This window comes from Acomys minous (assembly GCF_964271855.1).
Source record: "Acomys minous genome assembly, chromosome: 2".
In the NCBI taxonomy this organism is placed as follows: Eukaryota; Metazoa; Chordata; class Mammalia; order Rodentia; family Muridae; genus Acomys; species Acomys minous.
In genome coordinates, this window is record NC_140484.1 from 36,417,946 (window position 1) to 36,445,893 (window position 27,948).

The 27,948-nt window shown below is 43.4% G+C and overlaps 1 protein-coding gene across 3 annotated transcripts in view; it reads left to right on the forward strand.

Annotated features, from left to right (window-relative positions):
* Window positions 1-27,948, forward strand: part of MAMDC2 (MAM domain containing 2) — a 150,800-nt gene that overhangs the window by 42,067 nt on the left and 80,785 nt on the right. For all 3 annotated transcript variants that reach the window (XM_084764332.1, XM_084764333.1, XM_084764331.1), the window contains exon 3: window positions 27,413-27,684. In XM_084764332.1, coding sequence (XP_084620458.1) covers window positions 27,413-27,684 — 272 coding nt within the window. The remainder of the gene's footprint in view (window positions 1-27,412; window positions 27,685-27,948) is intronic.

A 27,948-nucleotide genomic window follows, 5' to 3' on the forward strand; every position in this document is an offset into this window, starting at 1 on the left:
AAAGGTTACGACACAGTGGTAGAAACTTTTAGTTTCCACCATAATCTGAGATTATTGTGTCAGCCATATGACCTCTTGGCAACAACATGCTGCCCAACATAGCCAATGACTTGAGACTGGATGGCAGCTAAGGGCAGCAGAGACGGCCCTGGCCCCTCTTTGCAAACCCTGGACTGGGGAGGGCTATGGTCCTGTTCGCCAAGCCTATCCTGACCTGCAAGGCTTAGAGAGTGGAAAGACAGGAATGGAAAAACCAATAGACCTGAGTACAGAAACGCGAGAGCGCGTGGGCAGTGCACACGGAACGAGATGTACCAGCTTCCTGGAGTCTCGGCCCATTTATTATATTCAGCAGAAGGAGGTGGGCTAGCTAATCTTGGTAGGGGAGGGTCTCTGTAAGGAAGCTGTCTCAGGCTGTAGTCATCCAGGTGCAAGAAGCCGTGGTTGGTGCTTTCTGTACACACTATGAACATCTGTACTCAGAGCACGGGAAGGCTTTGCTACTCCCGTGAATCGGAGGCATCGAGCTCCTTGACATGGCTGTGCTCACGCCAACAATGCACATTCGCTAAGGACTTCGTCTTCTCCCCAACACTGGGGCAAAGGGAAATGCCTCAGTGTGTCTCTTCAGAGTGTGATATGTTTCTGAGATTGCATTAGCTTTTTCATCCTTCCTGACGAGAGCGGCTCATCTGAGTCCTGGACTGGGGTACACACTGGGGTACGGATGCCCCTCTTCCTCATCTGTATGATATTCCTCTACTCTTGAATTCAGATGGCTCACAGCTGGCATGCTCACCCCGACAGGGTGTTTTCTGTGCTTGGAAGACTGCTGACTTACGCTCTTGAGTGGGCACATGCCAGAGTCTCAAAAACAGATTGTATTCTTAAAATAGCGCTCTCAGACTTTCCTGTTTAAATCAGGGCTCAGGGCTCAGAGTCCGTTGCTAAAGCAGAATAGGTACTTTCCATTGCAGATTGTCCTTTATGGCTACGAAGCCCCAGAAGGGCAGACCCTGACCATCACCAGCTAGGGAGAGAAACTCAGAATTCAGGTCATGTTTTCTTTACTTAAAAAGTAAGAACTAAGAACTGAAAGATCTATCTACATAGTAAAAGACTGGCATCCTGTTTTGTGGACCTGGGTTAGTTTATTCTAGGTTCCCTCTGCCTATAGCGGCTCCTGAAAGAAAGCTAGGGAAGAAGCCTTGAAGCTGTATTTTCATAGCCGACTCCTAGGAGCAAAGAGATATAAATTGGCCATGTCAACAAAGTGGAGGAGTGGCCGAGGGAAGTAGCTCGTTTGCTAGAGTGCTTCCTTAGCGTGTGCAAAGCCCTGGGTTTCATCCCCAGCACCACGTAGCACATAGAACTCAGCGTGGCGGTCCACATGTGTTGTAATCCTAGCCTCAGGAGTGGAAGCAGGAGAACCGCCACAGTCTCGAGCCTAGCATCATTTACACTCTGAAGTCTACACCCGCCAGAGCTACATAATAAGAACTAGTCTTAATAAACAAAACAAATGAAAAACAAACCGAACTGCAGATGTGGTACTAATGGGTGACATATTAACAATAGGCTGGTATGCGCTGGTGCATGCCTATAATCCCAGCACTGGGGAGGGGTGGGGGAAGGGGGGAAGCGATGAGGCCCGAGGATCAGAAGTTCTAGAACATCGCTGGCTACATAGGAAGGTAGAGACACCTCAGTTATATGAAGCTCTGTCTCAATTTTTTTAAAAAAGCTAAGGGACAGTGGAGGTTAAAGCCCCATTCCCCAATTTCCAGGCCTCACACCGGTTCATTAACTGCTCAACTTCACAAAGACCCAAAGTCATGTCTAAGGTGTATCTATATCAGAGAATTTTTCTGCCATGGCAAAAGGTATATACATGGCTGTCCAATATAGTAACTTCTGACTATGACAATGTACAACTGAAATGTGGCTAGCATGCCTGGGGGATTAGACGTGCAGTCATATGTTATTGCAAATAGTTTAAGTAGCCACATTTGGATGGCCAGTAGCTTACCATTTAGACAGTACGGCTCCTCAGTGCTTAGAATGGCTGCCAGGAATTACAATTGCTGTATTCTGAGTCAGGTCCACTGAGGGTGTCAGTGTTGGGTTCATTCTCAAATCCCTTTGGACACTCTGAGAGGACTGGGACACTTAGACATCTTTTGTCCCTACCGCACTCCATAAGACAGAGATGTGATTGTCAGTATTCCTGGTCTGTCCTGGTTTTTTTTTTTTTTTTTTTGGTCAAAAAGCAAGTGTTGGTGCAACAAACAAACAAACAAACAAAAAAGCAAAATAAATAAGTAAAGAAAAAAACCAAAACATCTTAAAGAGAGTAAGGCAGAGTTTACTCTGAAGCCATTTTGAGTGCCCATGGTCTGGGAACACAGATGTGAGATGTCCAAATTCTGTGTTCCACCATGGACCCAAGCAGTTTCATAGTTTGACAAAACAAAAAACAAATCATAAACTGAGACAATTTTCAAATACCCTGAGTGGTCACAGCAAGATGGGGGAAGCTTTTCTATAGGGCCTAAGTTGTTCTCTGCTAACAATCTTAGCTCTGGAGTTGGTGGAAGCTAGTAGTAAATTCCAAAGGTTTTTAATCTGTAGTTACAGGCTGTGGCACAGCTGTGGGCAAGGAACGGAATACCAGTTAGGCTAACGCTAGCCCGAGATAAGGTAGTTGGCCTCTGGACCTGCAATTTTCCAATCTCTCCACAGTACTGCAGTTCTAATCAGCCAATCAATCTCTACAGCCACACCTTCTTTCCAGGAGTTCTCCCAGAAGCCAGAGACTCAGTCGTGGAGGCGGAAGGCTAGCATGAGGGCAGACCCAAGAAAGAAAAAGTATAAAATCACCACCCACCCAAAAGTCCCACCAGACAAGGGAGGAAATTTCATTTGCATGTGACTCAATTCTTTAATTTAATTTGACTCTAAGTCTACTCATTGCTGCTTAGAATTTTTAATCTGAATATAGAAAGGAATTTTATTAGTGCAGTGCAGTTTGTGGGACTGTAAAGAGAATTCTGGAATTTTGGGTTCTTCAAAAAAGACAAAAACATTATAAGAATATGTTTTCATTTTAATCCCAGGCGTGGGGATACGGGGCTACTTCGATGAAGCTGACTATGATTTGCCTCATGCTCTAGCAGATGCATGTTTTTGCTAGTTGCAGATAGTTTCTGTGACTGAGTGACGTTTGGAATTCTGGGAAATTTTCACCTGATAGATGGGTTTGGTGGTTGGTGGTCATTGGGAGTAGGGGGTTGTGTTTGGTTGTGGTTTGTTAGTAGTTGTACTCAAAGAAGAAACAAAAAGAAAGAAATTAGATTCAAGGACTCTCTCTCTCTCTCTCTCTCTCTCTCTCTCTCTCTCTCTCTCCCGCCCTCCCTCCCTTTCTCTCTCCTCTATCCTTCTTTCTCCCCTATCTAGTGATAGAGGGGAAAACGTTGGGGGGAGGGGGGGCTAAAGAGTAGAAAAAAGAAACACAGTCAAGCTACATGGTACCACTGTAAAAAAAAAAAGTATTATTATAAAATATCACAATGCAGATAGCCATAGTAGCATCTTAAGATCAAATGCCATTTAGCTCCAATTATAGTGATAACTGTCTCCTACATCCAATTTCTTCTCTTGTGAATGCTCTCTTCTGCACTACTTTCAAAGGTCCAGTGTATTTTCTTACACTGCTGATTAACAGACAATGGGGAGTTGGAGTCTCTTCTTCTGGGTCCTCCCATGTCAACAAAAGTCTTCATTCCCAAGCCACGATGTCTCATCTCTCCCGACCCTCTCCAGAAGCCCCTTTTGTTAGGATGTCTGTCTACCTCGGAAAAGGGGTGGAGGTAAGTTGAGTGACCTATAGGTCAAACCCACCCTGCCTCAGGTCCAGTTATTGTTGCTCCTAAGACTGCCCATGCCACACCTTCAGAGTTGACACACAAGTCACCATCTTCCAGAAGTAGGCATCACTGTGCCTACAGATTTAGCTGGTATGTTTATGTGGTCAACAGTACAGAGTGGATTGCCACCTCCTGGTTCCTGACATACACTTCTGGGTAATAAAGCCATGCCTTATTTCACTGCCCCAAAGCAGAAGCATCGAGATGTCACAAAAGGGTGACCGTTGGCCCACTCACCCTCTCTAACAAGTAGAGCTACTGAAAATACAAATCCTGCTGGCACAGACCGTTACTCAGGACACATGGATGTGGTGTGGAGACACAGAAGCTCTCAAAGGCCTCATTCAAAGAACAAACTCATAACACATTCCAAGCAGCTATAAGAATGACATTAAGTATTCCTCTCTCCCGCTGAGTGAGCACCCAGCAGAGTGCCGTGAATATAAACAGCCCGAGAATTGCAGATCTTATTGTGTTGTTGATGAGCACACATGGTTCTTGAGCACGCAGTGTGGGTGGTCTACTGGGGGTTATGGATCAAAGCTGGCGGGGTTTTCTTCTCTGCTCAGCCTCAACCAGTTATGTCTGAGCATTTGACTAATTGCTCATGAACTGCACATTTAGTGGCCCCTCCTGAGTTTTTGACAAGAAAATGGCTACTTGTTTACTCTCAGCTGTCATAATAAATCTGCCCTTTACAAACCAGAGAGCCAGCATGGCCACATGGGTGGGTGAGTTTCAGAAGATTTCCTGGGAACGTCACAGTTCACTGGCCAACCTTGAGGGAGTTGTGAGGCAGGTGTGTCTCCAGCCTCTATAGGACACAAACTAAGAGCACCTGCCCTCGCTTGGCCTGAGTGGGAGTCTGGGCAACTGCAGAAGGATAAAATTAATGCAAACTCTGTTCCTCAGTGCTCTGTGTTATTGTAATGTTAAGCCTTGTTGCTCAATATCACTTCTGTTTATTTTGTATATGCAAAAGCATTTTAAACTTGACATTCACTCTGCAAAGCAGAGAGTAGCTCCTGTTTCCTTTTTGGAGCTTGAATATCCTGTAGTGGTTTGGGGCTCTTTGTTTTGGGGGCTGTTTGTTTGGATTTTGGTGACTTTCTTTTTCCTGCAGGGATAAGAATTAAACTTCACATACGCTAGGTCAGCATTGCACCATAAGTAAGTTAGGCTTTTAGCAGCCTCACTATTTACTATTGTATATAATTTCAGGAAAGGGGCTGGGAGGCTGGTTACATTAAATAGCTAACCTTGTTTTTATAAAAACTCAACTCAACTCAAGTGTGAGGAAGCACAAACAATGAGTTGACAGTCTTCTTTGTCCTATTTCCATTCCTTTTTTGGTTGTTGTTGTTGTTTTGTTTTGTTTTGTTTTGTTGGTTCTTTGAGACAGGGTTTCTCTGTGGCCCTGGCTGTCCTGTACTTGCTTTGTAGACCAGGCTCACCCCAAACACACAGAGCTCCTCCGGCCTCTGCTTCCCTGAGTGCTGGGATTACGGACAGACGTGTGCCTTTGAGGTGAACTGTGTTTCCCACAATCACTCAGTGTGCATAGAAGTATAGACTCTTGTTTTTAGAATTTGTAAGCACATGGCTGTAGCCTTTTTATGCTGTAGTGTTAAACGCATATCCACACCCATGCATAGGACATATTTTTAAGTTCTGTATTTGGTCACTTCATTCTTCTTAGTAGTCGCCTAAGGGTCTGTATTATAACCATAATCTATTTAGCCATTTCTCTATTGCTAGGGTCCCCCATCCCCACTGCTCCCCACAACCCCCATCCCTTCCTGCTCTTATTTTATTACGCAAAAAGCGCCCTGTCTGCGGCAGTGGAGCCTGCAGAGAGGCAGTTGAGTTGCATGAGCGCTTGGGAGGATTGTTTGTTTACACAGTCCGTTCCCTAGGTTTCCATGTATCATTGCCAACCTGTGACTTGGCAGCCAAAAGCTAAACTGTAGATTGTGGCCAAATGCAAACTTAACATCGAGGAATGGAAAATCTTGCAAAATGTCTTAATGGTCAGGAAGGTTTTTAATTCCAAACCAGGTCTAGTTCCTGTTTTACATTAATAATAATAATAATAATAATAATAATAATAATAATAATAATAATATGGAATCATCTAATTTTTAAGAATCTCTCCCACATCAAACTAGGATTACATGGGTGCTGAGATCTGAATTCAGATCCTCATGGTTAAACTTATTTCTTCCCCAGATTCCTTGGTCTTATTCACATTTTTCCATAAACCAAAGTGTGTTCGTGGCATTTTTAAAAAGCCCTAGTTTTCTACCTTGTGGCTGCGTCTATAGTATAGGTATCTTTCCTGTAGCTCAGCAAAGCCCGTGCACCTTTAAGGACAATGGCTCTTCTGTTTTAATCCTCTCAGGTTCCTTGGGGACCTTAAGATATTACTGTTCAAAGGGGAATGGAAATGTGTGGATAGACTGAGCAAATTGGAATCCCCATACTGATCCAAGGAGCTAGCCTTGGGCCCAATCCAGAAAAAACAAAAAACGTATTTCAATGTATTGTCTTCCTTTGAAGGCTTGTTGTGGCTGAAGCTTCCTCCAGGGAATACCAAGGACTCTACCCAACGGTTCACCTCACTCAGCACTACCCAGTACTCAGTCCCTGGGCCAGGAGATTCTGCTTGTTTCCGTCTCCATTTCAGTTGCTCATCCCAACTCTGGGGAAGTCCAGGAGACAAGCATGGCTGAGACCCAAAGGAGAGACTAAATGCAAAGGGCAAAAGGCTTACAGGGCCATCTGTCTTCCCCCTTAATTCAGACAAAGAAAGTGCTGTGCTGTAAAGGACTGGAGGAAGTAATGGCTACTTTAAATAACCACTGCTAAGGTCACTCAGGCTAGTATTAGCTGTAACCCAGAGTGAGCTGCAGAGATCTGTAAGAGTAACAAGATTTTTTTTAACGAAGGAAAGGAAAGAGGAGGAGGAGAAATTGCTTCAAAATCCAAATTTGAGTCTACTTTCCTAGAAGAGTCTATAATTGACATATTTAAATGTGAGGATGCTTGCCCATCGAATGGCCCAGTTTTGACCGCAGTCACTTCTGATTTGGAGTTTCCCTAGCTTCTTATCTCTACAAAGTTCATGGGGAAAATGCTTGTTTTTCTTCTTTCCATCTGCTCTGTCTTTTAATCTAAGAATTCAGAGACGTGGCTGGGCTTCTCCATATCTGAAAAGAGAATCAAGAGCTCTTGCAATCTTGCAAGAGAGATGTACAAGGCGCTCAGCTGAGGCTTGGGCCACTCCTGAAGTGATTGCTGTTGAAGGGCCAGTGAGGAAACGGTGCCAATCACGGAAGTCATTTTTCTTTGAAGAGGTCAGTCCCTGCTCATCCAGGCCTGCAAGCTTAAAAAGCAATTTCCTCTACCTGGTCCACTCTCGGCTCCCACAGCACAATGCCACCTGCAAATCAGAACTTTCTAATAAATGTCCCCTCCTTGCTCCCCAAACTGGAATGTTGAAAATATTAAAAAAAAACAACAACAACAAAAAATAGAAGGGACAACATTCTAGGAGACACTGCCTTCACTAAAATTTCAATTTCAATGGGTATTTTTGTTTTGTTTTGTTTTTCTTTTTGGTTCTTAACTGCTTCAAAGGATTGTATTAACTTGCTGGGTTGTGGCTCAGCAGCAGAGCACTTATGTAGCATAGGTAGGCCCTGAGCATCACATGTAGAAAAATTCTTTAGAATTAACAAAGGAATCACAGAACATTTAGTCCTGTGAGTAAAACCAGAAGGTCAGAGATCAGGATGGCCATTACAATCAACTTTGGAAAACTGAAAGAGAGATTTTCTTTTCAGGTATGAGCTCTGGATTTCCATCCCTGGTGTCCTCTCTCTCTGTATTGCATCCTTGGCCACTCAGCGGTACCTTGGCATTCTTAATTCAAAGTGTTTACCTGTGGGACTTTCTAACTTACGTTTAAAAGAAAAAAAATTTTTTTTTTTTTGTTTTGGACTGATTTTTTTTAGAACGTTTTTAGAACGTTTCCATCTCAGGTTTTTCCTTTGTATGTGTTTGGTTCTTAGTCTACAATCAAAACAACAAATGAAAAGTCCATGAAGTCCTCTCAGCCAAAAGCAAGTCCTGCCTGCTGGGCCACTCAGCGCCATCTGTTTATCAGTCACATGACAGGAAGAAGTAGCAACTGGAGACAAGGTTGCCAGTTATCCCGGCAACTGAATTCCTTTCTCCATCCTTCTCCAACTTTTCCCCTTTCCTGCGTTTTTGTCACAAGTCAAAGCTCAACCTGTCAGACCCATAAAAGAAAACAAAAAACAATTGCTCAGAGAACACCTCAGACTTCCACTCATTGAGGTGGGTCAATCCAGTGATGTTGCTAAGGAGACACCTCAGCCAAATGCAATTAAAACGTGAAAGTCGTGCAGAGAAGCATCTGGTGTCTATTCCAGTGTAGATGGGCAGGCTCTAGCTAACTCTACCTCACCCTAGCTAACAGGCTTCAGAGCGGTATAGAGAAGGACTCAGACTAAATGATTTCTCAGGTCTTCTCTAAGGTTAATGTTTCATAGTCTTAAAGACATCCAGCTGGGTACCACTTGTGTTATACATCGGTCTATTTGCCACCCCTCCCCCAAAATACCACAGGAGACCACCTGTTGGCAATTCTCATTTTCTATGCTGTATTGTTTTTAAATTATTTGTATTATCAGTATATCAGAATTGATCGCCCAGCTAGCGATCAGTTAAGGCACAAACACTTGTTATATTTTAAGACAGCCTTAGTCAACCTGGGGCAGGGCAGATATTAATCCTCTAAACTACTTCCCATAGTAGGGCAGGTATCACATACCTGCCCCAATCCCATACCATCTGCTTCTAATAACTTCTATCAAGCTACCTCCCATCCATAATCCCAAATACTTGCTAATGTTCTTCATCTGGGCTGGATTCTCCATCCATGCTGGCCATGTGCTTCTCCTCCAGCTAACCCATGGCGGACTTCCTCTCTTCTCCTCGGGACCCTCTCCTCAGGTCTCTCTTCCTCTTCCCAGGACTCTCTCTCTCTCTCTCTCTCTCTCTCTCTCTCTCTCTCTCTCTCTCTCTCTCTCTCTCTCTCTCTCACCTTAGCCACACCTCTAGCTCCTTTGCCCTGCCCCAGGTGGGATGGCTTTTTATTACTAGAAAGGTGAGTCACAGAGACAGCAAGCGGTACTCAGCATCAGAATACATCAGACCATCCCCCAACAATGCTGGCACCTGGTTTTTGTAAAGTGGGGCATTCATGCTCCTGGTATCTCACTCGGGCGTTTCACATTCTGTACCTGTCCTGCACCGCCAGGTCAGACAGCTCCGTGTATACTTTTGCCTCCTCCTAATATTATGTCTTGTCCATTGCCCCAGCAAGCTCTAGAGTAGAGTAACCTGACTTCAGATTGCCAGAAAAGAGTATAAAGTGCTTTAAACAACTGTTAGGTTTACAACTATGTGTCTAAGGTCTTAAGCAGGCAGTCGCTGCACAAAGTAGCTGTCCAGTCAACATTGTTGAATGAACAATTGAACACAGCTCTGGCTCCACATGGCCGCATTGCATGCTGGAAAGCTACTACCACTGATTCTTGTCTCTGGTGCCATGGTGGCCCTTGCCCAGCCTTTGCTGACAGTGTGGGGTTTTCTTCCCATCTGCCTAATTCCTTCCACACACTGATGCTATTCAAAGGGCTCTAGCTTTGAACAATGACCCAAATGCCATGCCCTCAATTCAGTGAACGAGCCATTTGGAATGAGTCTGATATTCAAGATTTTGCTGTGATCCACCGGCACCATCAGCAAATACAGCCAAAGGATTTCGTGAGTAGAATATTTCCTTGAGCTCAGGAGTCTGTGGGCACCTCCAGGGACAAGCAGCAGAAAGGAGCTGTCTCCACTGTGGCAGGGTCTGGCAAGTTCTAGGGAAAGCCTGATGCCTGAATAAAGGCATATGCAAGGCCTTTTGTAAAAAAAAAAAAATGAACTTTGTCTATTTAAACTTATAATAATGAAAATGAAGCCTGTTCCTCTTATAGATGCTGTGGCTCATCTTTAGTCCCAGCCCTTGGAAGGAAGGTGCACCACCAAGGCTTGAACCTCAAACCAAAACAGTGTATTGCATTTGTTTCATGATAGAACTTTGTAACATCTACAAAGACCTATTGTTCTATACCGTACTTCCTCCTGCCAGCACCAAAGATCCAGTAACCACAGAGGATGGCCTGCTGCTCGGAGCTCTCTCAGGCCCTGCAGTGAGTCATTTGTGACTGGTCTCTGAAGGCCCCAGGGATCACGTTCTTCCATCCAAGGGTGGTGCTAACTGTGACGGCCAGGACTTAAAGGATGAAATCCTTTCTTTTTGTTGGCTTGGTCAAAGAACCCAGTGCCTAGGGAGCTATCCAAGGTGCTGTCCAAAGCCAGCCTTCCCTGGATCTCTTGTCCTAGGATGGACATGTCAGTCTACCTTAAGCTTCTCTCTACTGTTTGCTTTGATCCTAGAGCTATCTGTATTCCCAAGTCTGGATTTCTCAGACCTCCATTGGATTCTAAATCATGAGATGTTTTTCTGGGGCATTCTTAACTTTCCTTCAACCAGCTCTCTGTCTGTGTCTACAAAAAAAAAACAAAACAAAACAACAAACACACGCAAAAAGACCCACAAAAAACAAATTTGCAATGAAGCTTAGTTGTTTAGGGGTTAAGATGTTTTTAGGTCTTAATTAGATGTTGTAAGTTGATAGAGATGAGATATGATAGATATTGATTTACATTCAGAATTTCAGACTCACCAAGATAGGAAATACGTTTTCTTCAAGGTTGCCAAATACAAATAGCCAAAACACTATGAATGAAGCATTATATAATTCCTGATTGTTTCATGGTTCTTCTTGCTGTGTGTAGTTTATTATATATGTGTGTGTGTATAATAATATAAATGTATACATAAAAAAAAAGTAAAAAGTCAGGGTCTCCCTGGCTGACTTTGAACTCACAAAGTAGACCAAGCTGGCCTGAACTTACTTACAGAGTGGTACCTGCTTCTGTTTCTCAAGTGCTGGGATTAAATGCATATGCCACCTCTTGTGGCCTGCCTCTACCTGTCTTGACTCTGCCTCATCCGAGTACAGCTGTCCTCTCCTAAGGTTGATCACATGTCTCTGATCCAATAGCTTTTTATCTATGGCCCATGTCAGCAAGATGGCAGAAATCAGAGGCCAATCACAAAGATAACCAAACCTCAAGAGAATGGTGCTTTTCATTTGTATTAATATAAACTGTATGAATTATATACTGTCACTAAGATAGCATGTTTGTTATGGTGAGTTAAGTGTTCAGCTACTCTTGGCAAGGTGAATACTCTTAAAAGATACATTTGATATACAGACACCAGACCTTTTGCAATTTTTACCTAAAATTAAACTATAAAATTATTTTAACTACTGCAGTGGATAGCATAGTCTGGCTATTGGCACTAAGTTCTATTTTCTTAGGATACTCCTTTTCTGTTAAGATTTGGAACACTAAATTCATATTCAGTACAGAAATTTCCTTAATGATTATATTTTATCTAATTATAATACTTTATATTAATATTAAAATGCATTTATATATATTCCTAAAGATTACCACCACAATATGTACATTGTCAATAAAGAAAAGTAAACATATGTGACCGTAAAACACAATAGTTACATATCAAGTTCTCCAAGGCTGAGAGTGTGGGTGCATGTTTCCTGGGCTTGATTTACAATGATCATTCTACCTTGAGAAAGAAAAGGAAAAGGCAGCTGGAAAGGGCACACCCATAATCTCAGCACCTGGGAGACACACAGGAGGATAACAAGTTCTTGGCCAATCTGGGATACACATCAGCAAAATTTCTATACTCTGTCTTAGGAGTTGCTAGAAGACCCTTTTTAAACAAAGGAGAGGGGGAGGAGAGGGGAGGGGGAAGGGAGGGGAAAAGGAGGGGAAAAGAAAAAGGGAAAGAAGCCTCTATTCAGAATGCATGCTGTTTCCAGTCCCCTGAGCACAGCCAGAGGTGTTTGTGTTGGCACCTAAGGTGGAGTTAATGGCTGTGCAGAATCATTTTTATTCTGTCCCCAACCCTCGTGTGACCAATGGCCTGCATCCCTAAGACAGTTCTCAAGATTAGTGACACATATCATTGCCATTAACATTTTTTTTCTGTCTGTGGAAAGTTAATAAACCCTCTAGGGACTACATTCTTGACCTTGGTTTCTGACCAACTCCCAACACAGACTACAAAATATTAACAAGACATGGCATTTCTACTGGGCTCCAGCTGAGCTTTGAGTCAACTTAGACCCAGTATCAACAGAACTGGAATGTTCAGCTAGCCCATTTTAACAGCAGGATGCATTAGTCCATCAGAACTCTCTAAGACAGGCTGGAACACAATACAGATAAAAGGAGAGCCAGTCACAGAGAACAGAGGTCTAGGAACCTGGACGTCCATTACTGTCCTACTACTTAAGGCCTATTTTCTGCCCAGTTCATTTAATTTCCAGAAGGGAAAGTCAATGCTCGGAGATGTTAACCCACTGTTCAAACTCACATGGCTAAGTATGGGCAAAAACAAGACAGAATAATGGGCTCACAGCTGCCTTTCATAACCCAGTTCACAACAACTGTTTCTCTTCTTCCCCTGTTTGCTTGTGATTGAAGCCTGCATCACGCAGACATCTGTGTTAACAAAGCTCTTTTTTCCCTCCAAATAGAAATTTCTCTAACTCAAACTGGTGTACACTAAATGAAGAGTTTATCACTTGATGTAAGTCAAGGGTTTGGTGAGCTCTGGCTTCTAGTTTACGCAGGAGACTGAAGACTCTATCTGGCTTGGCTTCCCTCTCTTCGTGTCTCTCAACCCTGTCTTCTGTCATGCCGTCTTCATCCTTAGTGGGCCTTCCCTGTGGAATCCAGCATGTGGAAGCAGCCAACCTTCATATCGCTAACAGTCATTGTAGAAAGGAAGCTTCTCTCTGCTAGAAACTTAAAAAAAAATTCTTTCCACAAGCCACATTTACCAAGTTGGTCATGTGATTGTGTCCCAGGGCCAGTCACTGTAGCAAAAGGGCTTGATAAGCTGATGGCCCAGACCTAGGTCACATAGTCATTCTTGGATGAGTACAGTTAGAAGGAAATTAGTAGTAACAGTACCGTGAGGCAGTAGTAGTGCCATGGTACCAAGAGATGGCAAGACTCTGAAGGTAGTATAGGATTGCAGGAAACTCGGCAAAATGGATTGGTAGAATACAGTATTATAATAGCTTGGCAGACATGAAATCTAAGCTCCTGTTTTGCTGAGAACCTACCTTTCACCAAATACTCTACTAGGCGCATGTATCATTTTAAATATTCACATACATCCCTGTGAGGTCATGTTACGATCCACGTCAGGACACCCAGGAACAGGAAGAACAGGAAGCTTCCTGCTTGGTTTGGTTCTCAAAGCATCCCCCCCCCCATCGTGTTAATTTATTATAAGAGCTCAGGTTTTTATATGTATTTGAATTTTCACATCTTGGAAAATTATCTCTGCATTCCAAAAGTCTGGATGGCCATTTGGTTTAAATCCTAGTAGGGATTGGAAGGAAAATACAGGAAATTGCAAATTGTCATTTCTCTGGAGTGTGTCCAGATACGTGGGAAAGAGGGAGTGCAGCTGAGGGGGAGGACAAGACAGTGAGGAAGGGCTGTTGTAAGCAAGGAAAGAGTGACTGGAAGGCAGAGAAGGCACAAAAGACAGGCTCCACGGGGTTCAGTGATTTATTTCAGGATACCACTAGATCCCGGAAAAATCTCAGGAACTGCTGTTACAGTGGCTCGATTGTGCCTTCCTCACAGTCCTGTTGTGATGACTTGAACAAGATGGAAATGATTATCATAAGCTTGAACCTTAAAAAGTCCTTCCACAACCAGTAGATTTTTCAGCTCCTATGATAGCCATGTGTGTCTTCTACTAAGCTTGATGTGTCACACACTTATTTAAATATAACATATTTTCAAAACTTTGCACTAAAATAGTATTGATCTTTTGACAAATGACAAACTGGAGACTATCATAATACCCATAATAAATACTGGATTAATTTCTTTAATAAGCATTTCTGTAAATAATAATGAAAGACTTACCACCCAATGGCAACATAGGACAACAATAGCACATATTGGAAATATCAATTATCAGTGGCTTTTCTATCTGTAAAAACTGTTCTGCTTCATTCATAGCAAGAAAAAGGTCATATAGTAGCTTCAATAAAATGACATTTTATCTACTGGAAAATCCCCACCATTCTGCTGATTACCAAAATTGGTTTGGGTAGCAGGAATGTTCCCATGTATTGCCACTGGAGAAAGAACTAACACAACTTCAAGAAGGGACATTTGGCAACATATAACCAAAGTGCAAGCCTCTGTTTCCTTTAATTCTGCAGTGCCCTTCTTAGAGCTTCCTACCATAGCTGTACATACAACACTTAGTCGTGGACACAAGGTTATCACCATATTGCTCTTAAATGCAAATGATGTGAGGATATGCTCATCTTTAGGGCAACAGCTGGTTAAATATGATGTTTCCAGTCAGAGGAAAAAGCTATTTGGGTGTTAGAAATAAAGGTTAGGGATAGAACTCCATGGTGGAACTACACACAATCATCCCTCAGTTCTTTCTGTGACGTGTTGGATTTGAGAGTCACCATGGATGCTACCAGGTCAAGTAAGCTGAACCTGTGGCTCTTTTCTCCTCCCCTTTCTAGCGCTCTGTGATGAGGCCTTAGGATGTCAGTTTTACTCTGGCACAGCCTTGGACCATGCTGAGGCATGTCAGGGAGATAGAATGTTTGAATCTGCAGCACTGGGACAAAAAAACCCCATAGATTAAATACATAGATTTATAGAGAATAGGTAGATGACAGATAAATAGAATATCCAAAGTACATTTAGAGAAAAATGGTACAGAAGGGTGTTCTAATCATTTATATGAAACTTCAAAATCTATATCTAAATATGTAGTTGTATTAGTTACTTTTCTATGTTTCTGACAAAACACCATGGCCAAGACTACTTATAGAAGAAAGAGATTATTTGGATTTATAGTACAAGATGGTTATATTCATGATATCCGATGCAATGCATGCTGGGAAAAGTAGAAAACTGAGGGCTCACACCTTGAACTGAAAGCACAAGGCAGAGAGAACCACTGGAAACTAGGGGAATCCTTTAAACACTCAAAGCCTGCCTCCAGTGACATCCTTTTTCCAACAAGGCCATGTCTCCTAAAACTACCCAAACAGCGCCATCAACTGGGGAGCAAATATTCAAACATCTGAGCCTATGGGGCGATCCAGCGGTTCTTTGTATTTGTACATAATAAAGCACCTCTGAAATAATGTCCCATAATCCCAGGATAAGAAGCTTCATTGGCTCTATTTATTTTTAAATTGTGCACCCCTTTGTATTATTTATTTTAAAAAACAGTTAGTCATTGAATTAATATAAAGTGTGGTTCTGGAACCTTGAGAGCTATCACTCCTGTAATTCTTTACACACAGGCACGACGGAAATATGTGTGTGCATACACACACACACACACACACACACACACACACACACACACACCTTTGGCTTGTTCCAGAAAAAGAAAAATCAGCCTAGGACCAAGGGTTGCAGGATGCCCTGTTAAATCAAAATTGCAAATAAGTGACAAAAAAAAGTTCCTTATAGTCAGTATGTGCCATGCAATATTTACAGCATGCACCAGTAGCTCCAACTGCTCTGTCTGGCCATCTGAGTGAGTCTGGAGCCCAGCACTCATTAGGCAAAGTACAGTGTCCAAGCTAGGCTTCTGCAGTCTGTCAAAAGAGGGAAAAACATGTCCAGCATTTTCATGGGGATGATGGGAGGCTTGAGCCGGCTCCAGTGTTGTAAATAGTTAAGGCTCTAAAACTAAGTAAGAATATGTTTCTGTCAAGGTGTTGGTATCAAAGTTCAAACCACTTACTGAAACCTGATTTCCTCCTCCTCCTCCTCCTCTATTTTGGTTCCACTCTGTCTTATAAGTCTTAGACACATACATACCCACATATTCCTCTTCATAAAAAGCAAGCAATGCTTCTAAAATATGTAATATACTATTTAAAATACAGCAAGAACTTTCTTTTCACTGTTTGTCCTTATGTACTGAAATGCGTAGAAGGTTCTGCTGCTTGATTAATTTTTCACATGCTCATCAGACACCTACTATGTGCCCCACCTTCAAGCTAGAGGTGAAGAGAACAGGTACAGTTTACCATACCTGAGGTGTGGTTGAGGTCTGACCCGGAAAGCAAACAGTTAAAAAGAACACCTCTGTAGCTGCCACTTGAGAATCACTTAGAAGGTGTGTGTGTCTGTCCTGTGGACCATGTCTCCTTCAGGGATGCTAATGTGCATGGGGATGAAAGTTAGTCAATCTAGACTGTCTCATAATGGAGGGCTGCCACGGACTCACGGCCCAGGAATGTCTCTCCTCAACCCAACAAACTGTGCCAATTAGGGAGGGAAAAAAACCCAACAGGATCCAAGTACGAGACGCAGTGCTAAGCCTCTAGCTTTGCGAAGATCTGAATTATCTTAGATAGAGGTTTCCAAACCTCCAAGAGCTTCAGACATCCCACTCCAGGGTCTTGAGAAGAAACAGAATCTGTGGGTAGAATTGAGCAAAACAGCAATGGTTGGTTATAAAACTGTTTGCCCCACCTGGTCCCAGCTGCTCGTCTTTGCTCTGTTAATAAATGGACTACTGTGTTTTTAGCTGGGCTTTTTAAAAGTTTCAAAACTACATTCTAGATTTTTTTTTAAATGCTCGTTATATTATTATGGTGTTCCTTTATTTCTATTCCTTCTAATATTATGCTTCTACCATTGACCATCACAGCTTCTTGTGCGTGTTGTTTGTACACGATGTGTGTGCTCGTATGTGGATATGTGTGTGATTTCGTGTGTGTTGAGTGCGGACTTGCATAGGTTCCACTGGGCGTGTGTGAAGGTCAGAGGACAACCTCAGGTTTTGGTTTCATACAAGGTGTCTTTGTTGTAGCTGCTGCTGTTCCCCCATTACACGGATCAGTCTAGGTGGCATGTAAGTTCCATGCATTCTCCTATGTTCCATGTCACTGTAGGAGCACTAGATTACAGACATGTACTTCTGTGAATTTGAATCCAGGTCCCCATTCTCGCACGAAAACGTTTTATCCAATGACTCATAGCCAAGCCCTGCATATCTTAGCATCCATCTTCTATTCAGTACAACAGGATGAAATGTGTTGCCTTCTATTTGCTTTTCAAATAGAATATTCTCCTTGTTCCTTCTCCATTTTTTTCTTTATAATACACATGACGCAGAATTTAAAATGAGAAATTGTAACTCTTTTAATATCTATTTATTTATGTGCCAGCACACATACATATACATATACATATGTATGTGCAGGTTTGTTTGTACATGCCACGGTGAAGCCTTCACCTGCATGCCCATTTTATTTTGATTTGAATGAAGCTAAAATGGGCATAACTTCATTTGACAAAATGTCTTACATAATTCATGAGCAAAAAAAACACTCAGCTGTGCTCTGAGGAGTGTCATTAAGCAGGGCAGTAAGACAGAGAGCTCTTCATCAAAACACTCTTCTCATGGAAGCAGGATGCCTTCTCCCTTCCCAATATACTCATGAGATGGGCAGTGAGTCAGATTGCCCACTGTGCTCCACATCATCACGATCCACATCTATTTTGTTTTTTCTTTGTTTCGTGTTTCTTTTCTAGGCAGGGTGCCTCTAGAGAGCTCAGGCTGACCTTGTACTCCCATCTCCCTGGCTCAGTCTCTCCACTGCCTGGATTACAGGCATGTGACATCAGACCCAGCTCTTTTATGTTAAGTAGGGGAACATGTCAACATCTCCAAGGAGTGTCCTCTAGACACTGTTCCAAGATCTGGGGCCTAATAGTGCAAACACTCTCATGCAGTGGAGGCTTCTTCTTCTTCTTCTTCTTCTTCTTCTTCTTCTTCTTCTTCTTCTTCTTCTTCTTCTCCTCCTCCTCCTCCTCCTCCTCCTCCTCCTCCTCCTCCTCCTCCTCCTCCTTCTTTTTAACTTGCTCAAGCTCTATAAAGCTGTGTTCCCTTTCCAACAGCCTCATGACCTTGCCCCGTGGGTTCACCACTTGGTTTCCTGTTGGTAGTTGCTAAGGTAAACATCTCTTCCAGAACTGCCGCTGAGGTTAGCAGGGTTGAAACCACGCCCTGCATAGCCCTAAAGAAAAGTGCAGACGGACATCTGGGTAGCAGTTTCCACTGTTGGTCACTGTTTACATTGGAGACTGCTGCTGGCGATCTTCTTAAGCCCTCATAACATTCTGTCATCTTTTGACGCAACTTTTGCAGCGTTAGCTACAATGAGACGCTTCCCTGATGTCAGGGGGAACAGCAATGTCCTTGGAGACAGCTGCGCACTGCTGCCCTGCCCCTGCTCCACGGAGCGATGATCTCTGCCTTGTAATGCCTCCAATCTGGGAGTGTGATAAAAACCATTGCTCTCTTTAATCTGCAAATGGTACATTCTGGAAGGCCTTCTTCAAGCTTCCCGCAAGCTCTGCATCCCAGCGTGGCAAAGACTTACGCATTTTAACCCTTCTTTGCATATCTCAATGTAGTGGGGGTTAATGTTTAAAAAATATTAACAGTAGGGGCATATGTGAAAATAGTTATATGTGGCATGAGTCACCAGTAAACATACTAGTTGTCATCAAATATCATATTTCCTGCAGTGAAGTTTAAGAATAACAGTAAGTGAATAACTATTACAAAATTTGAAGCTAATAAGAAATCTCCATAGTGAAAGGGATTTTCATGTGTCTTTATATAAAAATGATAATGAAGAAAACCTACTTTCAGGAGGGAGTTTACTCTTTTATTTAAAATAGAGACTACAAACCTGCTAAGAGCCAAGCAGATATGCTATATGCCATTAAATATGGAAAGCCCTAATGAGGATGGTAGACAAGTAAACGGGCAAATGTAAATTCATGTAACAGATGCTAAAAGGACTTAGAAGAGCCATCCAGTAATGTAGATGGAGGTTAGCAAAGACTGCCTGGAAAAGGAAGTGTAAGCGAGATCATCACCCACAGTTGAGTTGTACACTGCACGGCTATCCATGGTAGCTATCTAATCTATTACGATTAAAGTTTAATGAAGTGTCAATGAACACTGCAAAGTCCGTTTCTATACAGAGAGAGAATGTGTCCTGTGTGTTGAGTTAAAAGGGAATGTGTACACTGTAATTTTGTTTTGCTCTTTAAATGCAGGCTCCCTTTTTTTTTCCTGTTGTAAAACTGTATTTAAAATTTCCCACATGAGAGCCTTTTGCTATGGTAGACTTTGTTCTGGGAGCCGTTTCTTAGCAATGTGGACCCAAATAGAGCTGCAAAGTGTGGTCTCTTCTTAATTATAGACCACTTTGCCCATTACACGTTAAGAGCGGGATGCCTATAAACAGGAAGAGGCAGTGCAAACCAATATCCTCAGAGAGTTGGGTCTAAGTTAGTACCTCTTAAATATCATTCTCTACACAAAAATTAATTTAGAGTCAATGGTTTCATATACTTTCACTGGCCCAGAATGAGAAGTCTCTGGGACATGTGTCATTATTAGGGACCTCAGATGGCAACAACAGAGCAGAGAAGCCATTTCCATTGAAAAGACACTGGGAACGGTTGTGAATCCATGAAAACACCCTATGGAGCAGCCCTTACTATCCAACAGGGGCTTGGAGTTCTAGTGGGCCACTTTTTGCCATTTAGCATGGAGCACTATGTGGAGCACCGAAGACTTTCTCTGATGCCTCCTAGGTGTCGGGAAGTAAGTACATCAGTCTTGGGCAACAGGCTGAAACCTTGGGAGCCTCTGGGCTGCCAGTGACGACCTTTTGTAGAATGGCCCTGTAATCCTTCATGCCCTTGCTGCCATACCTCCAGCACAGTTCACAGGGATATTTGGGAGGGGGAGGTCTCCAGAACCAGAGATTTAGGACTATCTCTGACAACCAAAATGCAGCTGGAAATATCTTTGGTTGTATCCAGTAGTCAGTAATTTTCCAATATCTTTGCAGTGTGAGGAAGCAAGGCACATTACTATAGCTCAACTATAAGACATGGCGAACTACTGCACAAACCAACTGTAAAATGGAGTGCAGTGCTATAGATCAGCTGGAAGACATGTAAATGTTAGAAACCTTGATGTGCCAAGAACCTTCAGTATTAGAGCCAATGTGGTAAAATCTAATGGCTGGCTAATGGCAGGAATGGTACAAATAAAGAGGTCTAAAAAGCTCCCACATAGAAGCATCTGCTCCCGGAGGATACTGGTATAAAGAAAAAATAAAATAAAATCTTGTTCACAACAAAAATACATACTTCCTGTCAAGGATATAAGTCATTTGTAATAAAAAAAAATATGCTTTTCTTCTTATCGTAATACGAATACACTTGTGAAAATGTAAGTTAACAGATGTAGCAGAGAAGTATTTGTGGAGAGTGTGATATGCACTGTAAGCCATTCTCGTGTTTCTAGCTGTGATCCTGAACTGATGGGTTGACTTTGGTGACTCTCTGGTTCCACTGTGTAGGATGATCTACTAGAAACAGGATACAAAAATAAACATGAAGTGTCTGCTGAATAACAGCCATCAGTGCGCTCTCTCTCTCTCTCTCTCTCTCTCTCTCTCTCTCTCTCTCTCTCTCTCTCTCTCTCTCTCTCTCTCTCTCCCCTTCCCTCCCTCCCTCCCTCCCTCCCTCTTTTCATATTGGAAGTTGAGCACAGGATCTTGCTTGTGCATACTGTGCAATCACTTTGCCACTGAACTTCTTCAGCTGGCCTTGAACCCGTGTTCCCTTTCTTCTGCCTCCCAAGCAGCTGTGGTCTACCATCATACTCAGCTGAATCTGTTTCTTAACAGATAGTTTAAGAATTTTTAAAAGTTCTGTTCATTTTTCTATGATTAAAATTGTGATTAAAAAAGATGACAGGATAACATTCAAGAAAATTGGGAACGTCAAACAGAAGAGAATATGAAAGTGACAGGCATTTGTGCTAAATGTTTTCAAACAATAGTTTTCCAGAAATAATCAGTAGAGTTATTGGTGATTATGAATCTTGTTGAGAAAATCGGATATTAATAATCTCAAACATGTACTAGAGTTCCTTTAACATTTGAAGAGTACTATTCCAATTATTTTCAAACAATAAAATCAACTGTTTATTTTTAGTTATGTGTTTGGAAGTATGTGCAAATGATTGCAAATGCCCAAGGAGGCCAGAGGCATCCGATCTCCTGGAACCTGAGTTGCCCGACATGAGTGCTGGGAACAGAACTCAGGTCCACTGCAAGCAGTACATGCTCGTTACCACTCTTAACCATCTCCATATGAACTATTTTTGAGACCCCTTACCCATTGTGTTTTCTATACACATTCAGGAGTATGTCTTTTTGATAAGCCTTTGATATGCCAAAATAATTACAACTCTTTCAAATGTACTTTTATGGCTTATACAGACTTAGGATATAAGTCTGTGGAGAAGCCTGTCTCCACAGTAGGAATCTGGTTCTTTGAGGAGAGGAATGTTTGCTGCATGGCTTGGAGGCATTGCTGTCCAAAATGCTTTGATCAGCTGGTGGCTCCAGTGATGATGCTTTGATGCAGATCATAATTGGGCAATGGGATGGACATCCAGGGAGAAGTTAGGAATGAGAAAAGGCTGAGTGCCTGGCCGCAGAGAAGCACTAGACCAAATGGATCTAGCTGCAAAGAGCAGAAGGGTCGTCTGTGTGGTGGAGGAGTTGGTATCAGTAGGGCCACTGCAGCTGCAGAATAGAGCAGCTAGCATCAGAGAGTTCCAGTGTAAGATGACGACACGGTTGCTAGGCACCCAAAAGATCATACTGACTGGGCAGCTGGAAATATAAGCTTTAACATTTATTAAGAGCTTGGCAATATGCATCTACTATATGGTCTTATTTAATCTTTTTTTTTTAATGCCATGAAATCAGTGGTTTAGCATCCCCATTTTACCAATGGAGAAAGTGAATCTCAAATACTATAATTAACTTGCCCAAAATGACAGAGCTTCTAAATAGCGTGGCTAGACTCTGAACCAACATCTGCTCCACTTGACCACTCTATATCTTCCCCTAGGCAAGGCGGGATCCAGCCAGAAAAGGCATCAGGAAAGCAGAGAAGACAATCCTCATCTGAATTCGGGGGCTAGACTACAGCCCTGTGGAGGAGCCCTTGTGCACAGGGTGTGCCTATGCACAGGCAAAGACTAGGGTGAATACATTACGGGTGGGATGCAAACACCGTAGCCACAGGAGAATTTCTGGCAGTTCCTCAAAAAAGCTAAGCATAGAGCTACCATCTGAGCTAACGAGCTCATCAGTGAGAGAGACTTGAATGTTCACCTAACTGAAACCTCACATGCGTGCTCATAATACCGTCCCTGCTCGCCACAGCCAAAAGATAGAAGAACGGCCCAAACGTCTGTCAGCTGGTGACTGCTAGACGCAAAATGGCGCTTGATCTTAGGAAGGGATGGAATTCTAACACAGGTGTAAACCTCAAGAACATCTGCGGGAAGATGCCAGCCCCACACCTACTGTAAGACTCTAATTATAGGCCATTGTCAGAACAGGCAAATCATAGAAAGCCTTAGATTGTGGTCTCCAGAGGCTGGTGAGAGGAGGGTGAAGAATGAGGCTGTGAATGAGTTTAGAACTTCGGTTTGGGTGGCACATGTATTCTAAAATCGCACGATAATGAGATGGCTGTACAATTTTGTGACTGTGCTGAAAAACCACTGAGTTGTCTTAAAAGGGTAGCTTCTATGATGAGCTGGTTCTTTGTAAACTTAGATTCCTGATGCCAGTCTAACCACGGTGGAGTAAATCACGTACATTGTTTCACTCCACAGGATGTTTCTCTTTAATAAAGTAGGTTTTGCTGGGGTTTTACAAGTTATAGTACCGAGAAGTCACTTTATAGCCATGGTCTGCTCATTCTATCTTGAATTTCACAAATTTCCTCTAACTATAGCATGCTCCCTCTAGCTTTATTTAGTGGCAACATGACCACAAAATACAGTATTGCTTTGAAACCCTAAGTAGGGGTTTTCAGCTTCAGTTCAAGTGCCAACTCAGACTAACTGGCAATGGCTTCATGGGGCTGTGTGTTAGGTTCTGGGCCTGGGTCCAGGCTGGGTATGAAAAGCAGACTCGGAGATCCAGAGTGGTGACCTTGGACTAGGCAGTGGTGGATACCGTAGGAGCATTTGAGTTAGTTAACTAAGGTAGGAGAATGCATAGCTCAATGCTGAGTAGATAAAGCCTGAGAACACACCGTACCGCATATACATATTCATCCAGGGTGACCCAGAGCTGAGCTTGAGATCTGTAATTTAAATGTGGAATCTTCATATTCTGAGATGGTCAATATTTATGGATAAGATGTCAAAAATCACTCAATAAACAGACACCTTTTATCATACAGTATATAGCAAGGTAATTTTGAATAATGCATTGAATATAGTGTATGCTTCAAAGGCTCTTAACAAGCGATCATTAGCATATGCTTACAGGGTAATACAAAGTGAAAAAGGATGTCACAGGGAGGTGGGGAAGGGGGCAGGGCAGGGGGGTCTTCCATGGGGGGATGATTAGCCTGACTTATCAAGAGCTACACTTTTGGAGAAAACTGACTCACCCTCTCCCTGCAGCCAATATAGGTGCTGACCACTCCATGACTAGGAGTAGGAGTGAGTACCCGACTCCCTGCTCCGTACCGGAATTTGGTCTGGTTTAGGCTTGCACCGGTCTTGGGTATGCTATTGCAACCACTGGGAGTTCGTATGTACAGCTCTCCTGCTGTGTCCAGATGACAGTGTTTCCTTGTAGTCACACCCCTCCTCTGCCCGGCTCTTACACTTTTTCTACTCCCTCTTCGACAATGATCCCAGAGCCTTAAGGGGAAGCAGAGTTTGGTGTATCTGTTCTTGTTAGGGCTGAGAATTCTGCGGCCTCATATTCTCTACACCTCCCCCAGCTGTGGGCTCCTCTGCAAAACCACTGTCTACTACATCAGTTTTTCTTTCTTGGGATAAAGTCTTGCTGGCCTCAAACTTGTCATTCTCCTGCCTGATCTTTCACATGCCAGGAGTTTGAGGCATCCATCACTGCTTCCAGTTCAACACAGGCTTTGTAAACAGCCCTCACCAGAAATTACAGACATCACCAATTATTAGGTGCTATGAACCTGCTATTACACACATTTTTTTGTTTTGTTTTGTTTTTTGAGACAAGGTTTCTCTGTGTAGCCTTGGGTGCCCTGGACTCACTTCGTAGACCAGGTTGGCCTCGAACTCACAGAGATCAGCCTGCCTCTACCTCCCAAGTGCTGGGCTTAAAGGTGTGTACCACCACGCCCGGCTATTACACACATTTATTGACATTTGAGCTATACTTAGAACCATCTCCACCCTCCTAAGCATGCTATAGGAACCTATGATGTACTTTCTGTGATGGACTACAGGCGCCTAGAGAATGGGCCTTAGCTCTTTGGAACGGAAGTGGTCCCTCCAGATGACCCCAGATGCAAATGTGAAAACTTCTGCTTCAAGCCTTGAGCTTTCTTTCTCTTCTGGCATGTGGAAAGGAAGGGGAGAACTGGAGCAGGAGGAACCATGAAATGCCCACGAGAGCTGGGCCTCTGGAGCAGCAGCTTTGCGGTTTGTCATGAATGCTGGCAGCCACAAATGTGAACTTTCTTCCTTTTTCTCTTCTATCTCACTTCCCTTCTCTTTCCTTCTTCAGGAAAGTAGCACTCTCTGTACCTCCCCATCTGTCCCAGTGATGGTTTCTATTGGTGTTGAAAAGGCCATGACCAAAAGCAACTTGGTGATGAAAGGGGTTATTTCAACTTTCACACCATGGCCATCATGGAGGGCAGGCAAGGCAGGAACACAAGACAAGTACCTGGAAGTTGGAGATCGAGCAGAAGCCATGGAGGAGTGCTGCTCACTGACCTGCTCCTCCTGGCTTGCTCGGCTTGCTTTCCTGTGCACCCCAGGACAACCTTCCCAGGGATGGCTTTGCCTAAAGTGGACTGGGCCCACCGACATCAACCATCAATTAAGAAAATACTCCTGCAGGCTTTTCCACAGGCCAAATGATGGGGTCAATTTTTTCACTTGAGGTTCTCTCTCCTCAGATGACCCTGGCTTGACTCATGTTGACAAATATATAGCCAGCACATCATCCCATCCCACACTCCACTTTACTACCTATTGAGCCTATTGAGACTCCCTGAACAAAGAGTGGTAAAAAGCAGGGTAGCAGTTACATATCCCCCTGAGACCACAGTGGTCCAAAGTTTTACTAACAAACCCTTGGTTTCAAGAGCCCAGTTTCATACTTGAGAGCCAGTAATCACCACAGCTTGTGAATGGCGAATAGGTACCAGCACTTAGGGCAGCGCCTGATAACCTGAGTAATAGGTATATGCTGAACACTTGGTGGTGTCAACAGCTTTCAGGATCAGACTTATTATGGGGGTGGGGGGAGGGCGCTGAGATGGCTCTTGAAGCTGTTGTCACTCACGAGTGGCTGCCCCATGAAGACTGCCTCCGGCGATGAAGGCTGATTTGCTGATTGCTGCTGGCCTGCCAGAACTGCCACAGATGCAGAGATCCTAGATGCCATAGCCATTGGGGACAATAAGTGTGGGAGGACAGGCTGGAGGAAATCAGGCAAAACCTATATGTGTCTTAGGGCTTTCTGGTAAAAGTTCAGTGTTAGGGCTCCAATCTACCAGGGGAGAAGTGGGCAGCCACATGATGGAAGGCAATGAGTTAAGGCCGACATAAATGTGGGTGCTTCAGGGGCATGGGGCATCTACAACTCCACTTTTGAAGACCAATAAACAAATGAATCACAGCTAGGAGTCCAAGTTGCCAGAGCAACTTACACTGGTGTTCTTGGCTTCATTACTCCTTCGTCCCATCCTCCCTAGGAATATGATTCCACATCCTGGCCCAGTTGGCAGAATATTATTCCTCCGTGTTAGCAGGACAGAGAGAGAGAGAGAGAGAGAGAGAGAGAGAGAGAGAGAGAGAGAGAGAGAGAGAGAGAGAGAGAGAAGAGAATGCCAGGGAAATAGAGCAAAGAGGAGGATTGGAATAGGGAAAGAATGTAACAGGAGACAAAAGAGAGAAAATCCTGCTGCACCTGTTGTGCTCCAAGCTGTATGCAATGTGTTCTACATACACTTTACCTTTAGTCATTAGAGGTGTGAGGCTTATATTTCACTAGGAAAGAGTCTAGGCAAAGGGAATCTGATTCTTAGTTGAAAGAAAGAAAGAAAGAAAGAAAGAAAGAAAGGAAGGAAGGAAGGAAGGAAGGAAGAAAGCTTTCATTTTGTCTGGCTAGGCCCCAAGAGCCAAGATGAGTAACTTAATCAATTGAGTCTATTCTAATGATACAAACTAAATTTAAATTAAATCATTTGTTCTGGGGGGAGCTGTGGAAGGAGATGGTTGAGTGCACCAAGCCATCCTATTTTGAGGCTTTTGGCTCCAGGCTGCTCATACTGTTACCAATGCTCTGAGACTGCACGCCCACTCATGTGAGGGCCAGAGTGCCTAGTGTCATTCTCCTGCCTGATCTTTCACATGCCAGGAGTTTGAGGGGGGAAGGCACCTCAGTGTCAGAGTTCAGAGGAGTTGAAGGGATGGAAAACGGGGCACACTGCTCAGCCCCTGCCTGGTGTCATGAGGGGAAAGAGCTGAAGCATGACCAGACCATGTCCAACCTTTGACATAGTCATATGATATCCTTTACAAATGTGTTGAAACGCATTAACACTTATCATGGGATGTATGTGTCCACATGGTACAGGGTAGGTGTGCCCATTTCATGAGAGAGCAGAGACCCTGTGTTCAGGCAATTGTGTTGGGCTGTCTTCTCACAGATTTTGGTGATGGTTTTTTGAGACAGGGTTTCTCTTTGTAATAGTCGTAGCTGTCTTGGACTTGCTTTGTAGCCCAGGCTGGCCTTGAACTCATGGAGATCTGCCTCCCTAAGTGGTGGGATCAAAGGTGTGCACCAACACAGCTGGTCTTGTCTTTCCACAGATTTAATGGACCAAACAATTGTCTTCTTTTCTTCTTCTTCTTCTTCTTCTTCTTCTTCTTCTTCTTCTTCTTCTTCTTCTTCTCCTCCTCCTCCTCCTCCTCCTCCTCCTCCTCCTCCTCCTCCTCCTCCTCCTCTTCTTCTTCTTCTTCTTCTTCTTCTTCTTCAAGTTGCAACAGAAGATTAATTCCTTGTCTGTGTTCATCTCGCTTTCAGGCCATTATGTTTATGTGGATACCTCTTTTGCCAAGCAAGGGGAGAAAGCAGTGCTGCTGAGCTCTGATTTGCAGGCTGAGGAGTGGAACTGCCTGCGCTTGGTCTACCAGATAACCACACCTGCGGGCTCCTTGTCAGACCCCAGCCAGCTGAACCTCTATGTGAGGTTTGAGGATGAAAGCTTTGACCGCTTGCTTTGGTCCACTAAGGAGCCTTCAGACAGCTGGCTCATAGCCAGTCTGGATCTTCAAAACAGCTCCAAGAAATTTAAGGTAGGTGGAGTGTAGGAGGAAGAGGTGAGGCATGTGGCATGTACTTTATGCTATATGAGGTTTTAGAAGGGTGGTTCTCACCCTTCCTAATGCGTGACCCTTTAATGCAGTTCCTCATGTTGTGGTGACCCCCAACTATGATATTATTTTCGTTGCTACTTTATAACTGTACTTTTGCTACTGATATGTATTGTAATGTAAATATCTGTGTTTTCTGATGGCCTTAGGTGACCTCTGTGAAAGGCCATTCTATGCCCTAAAGAG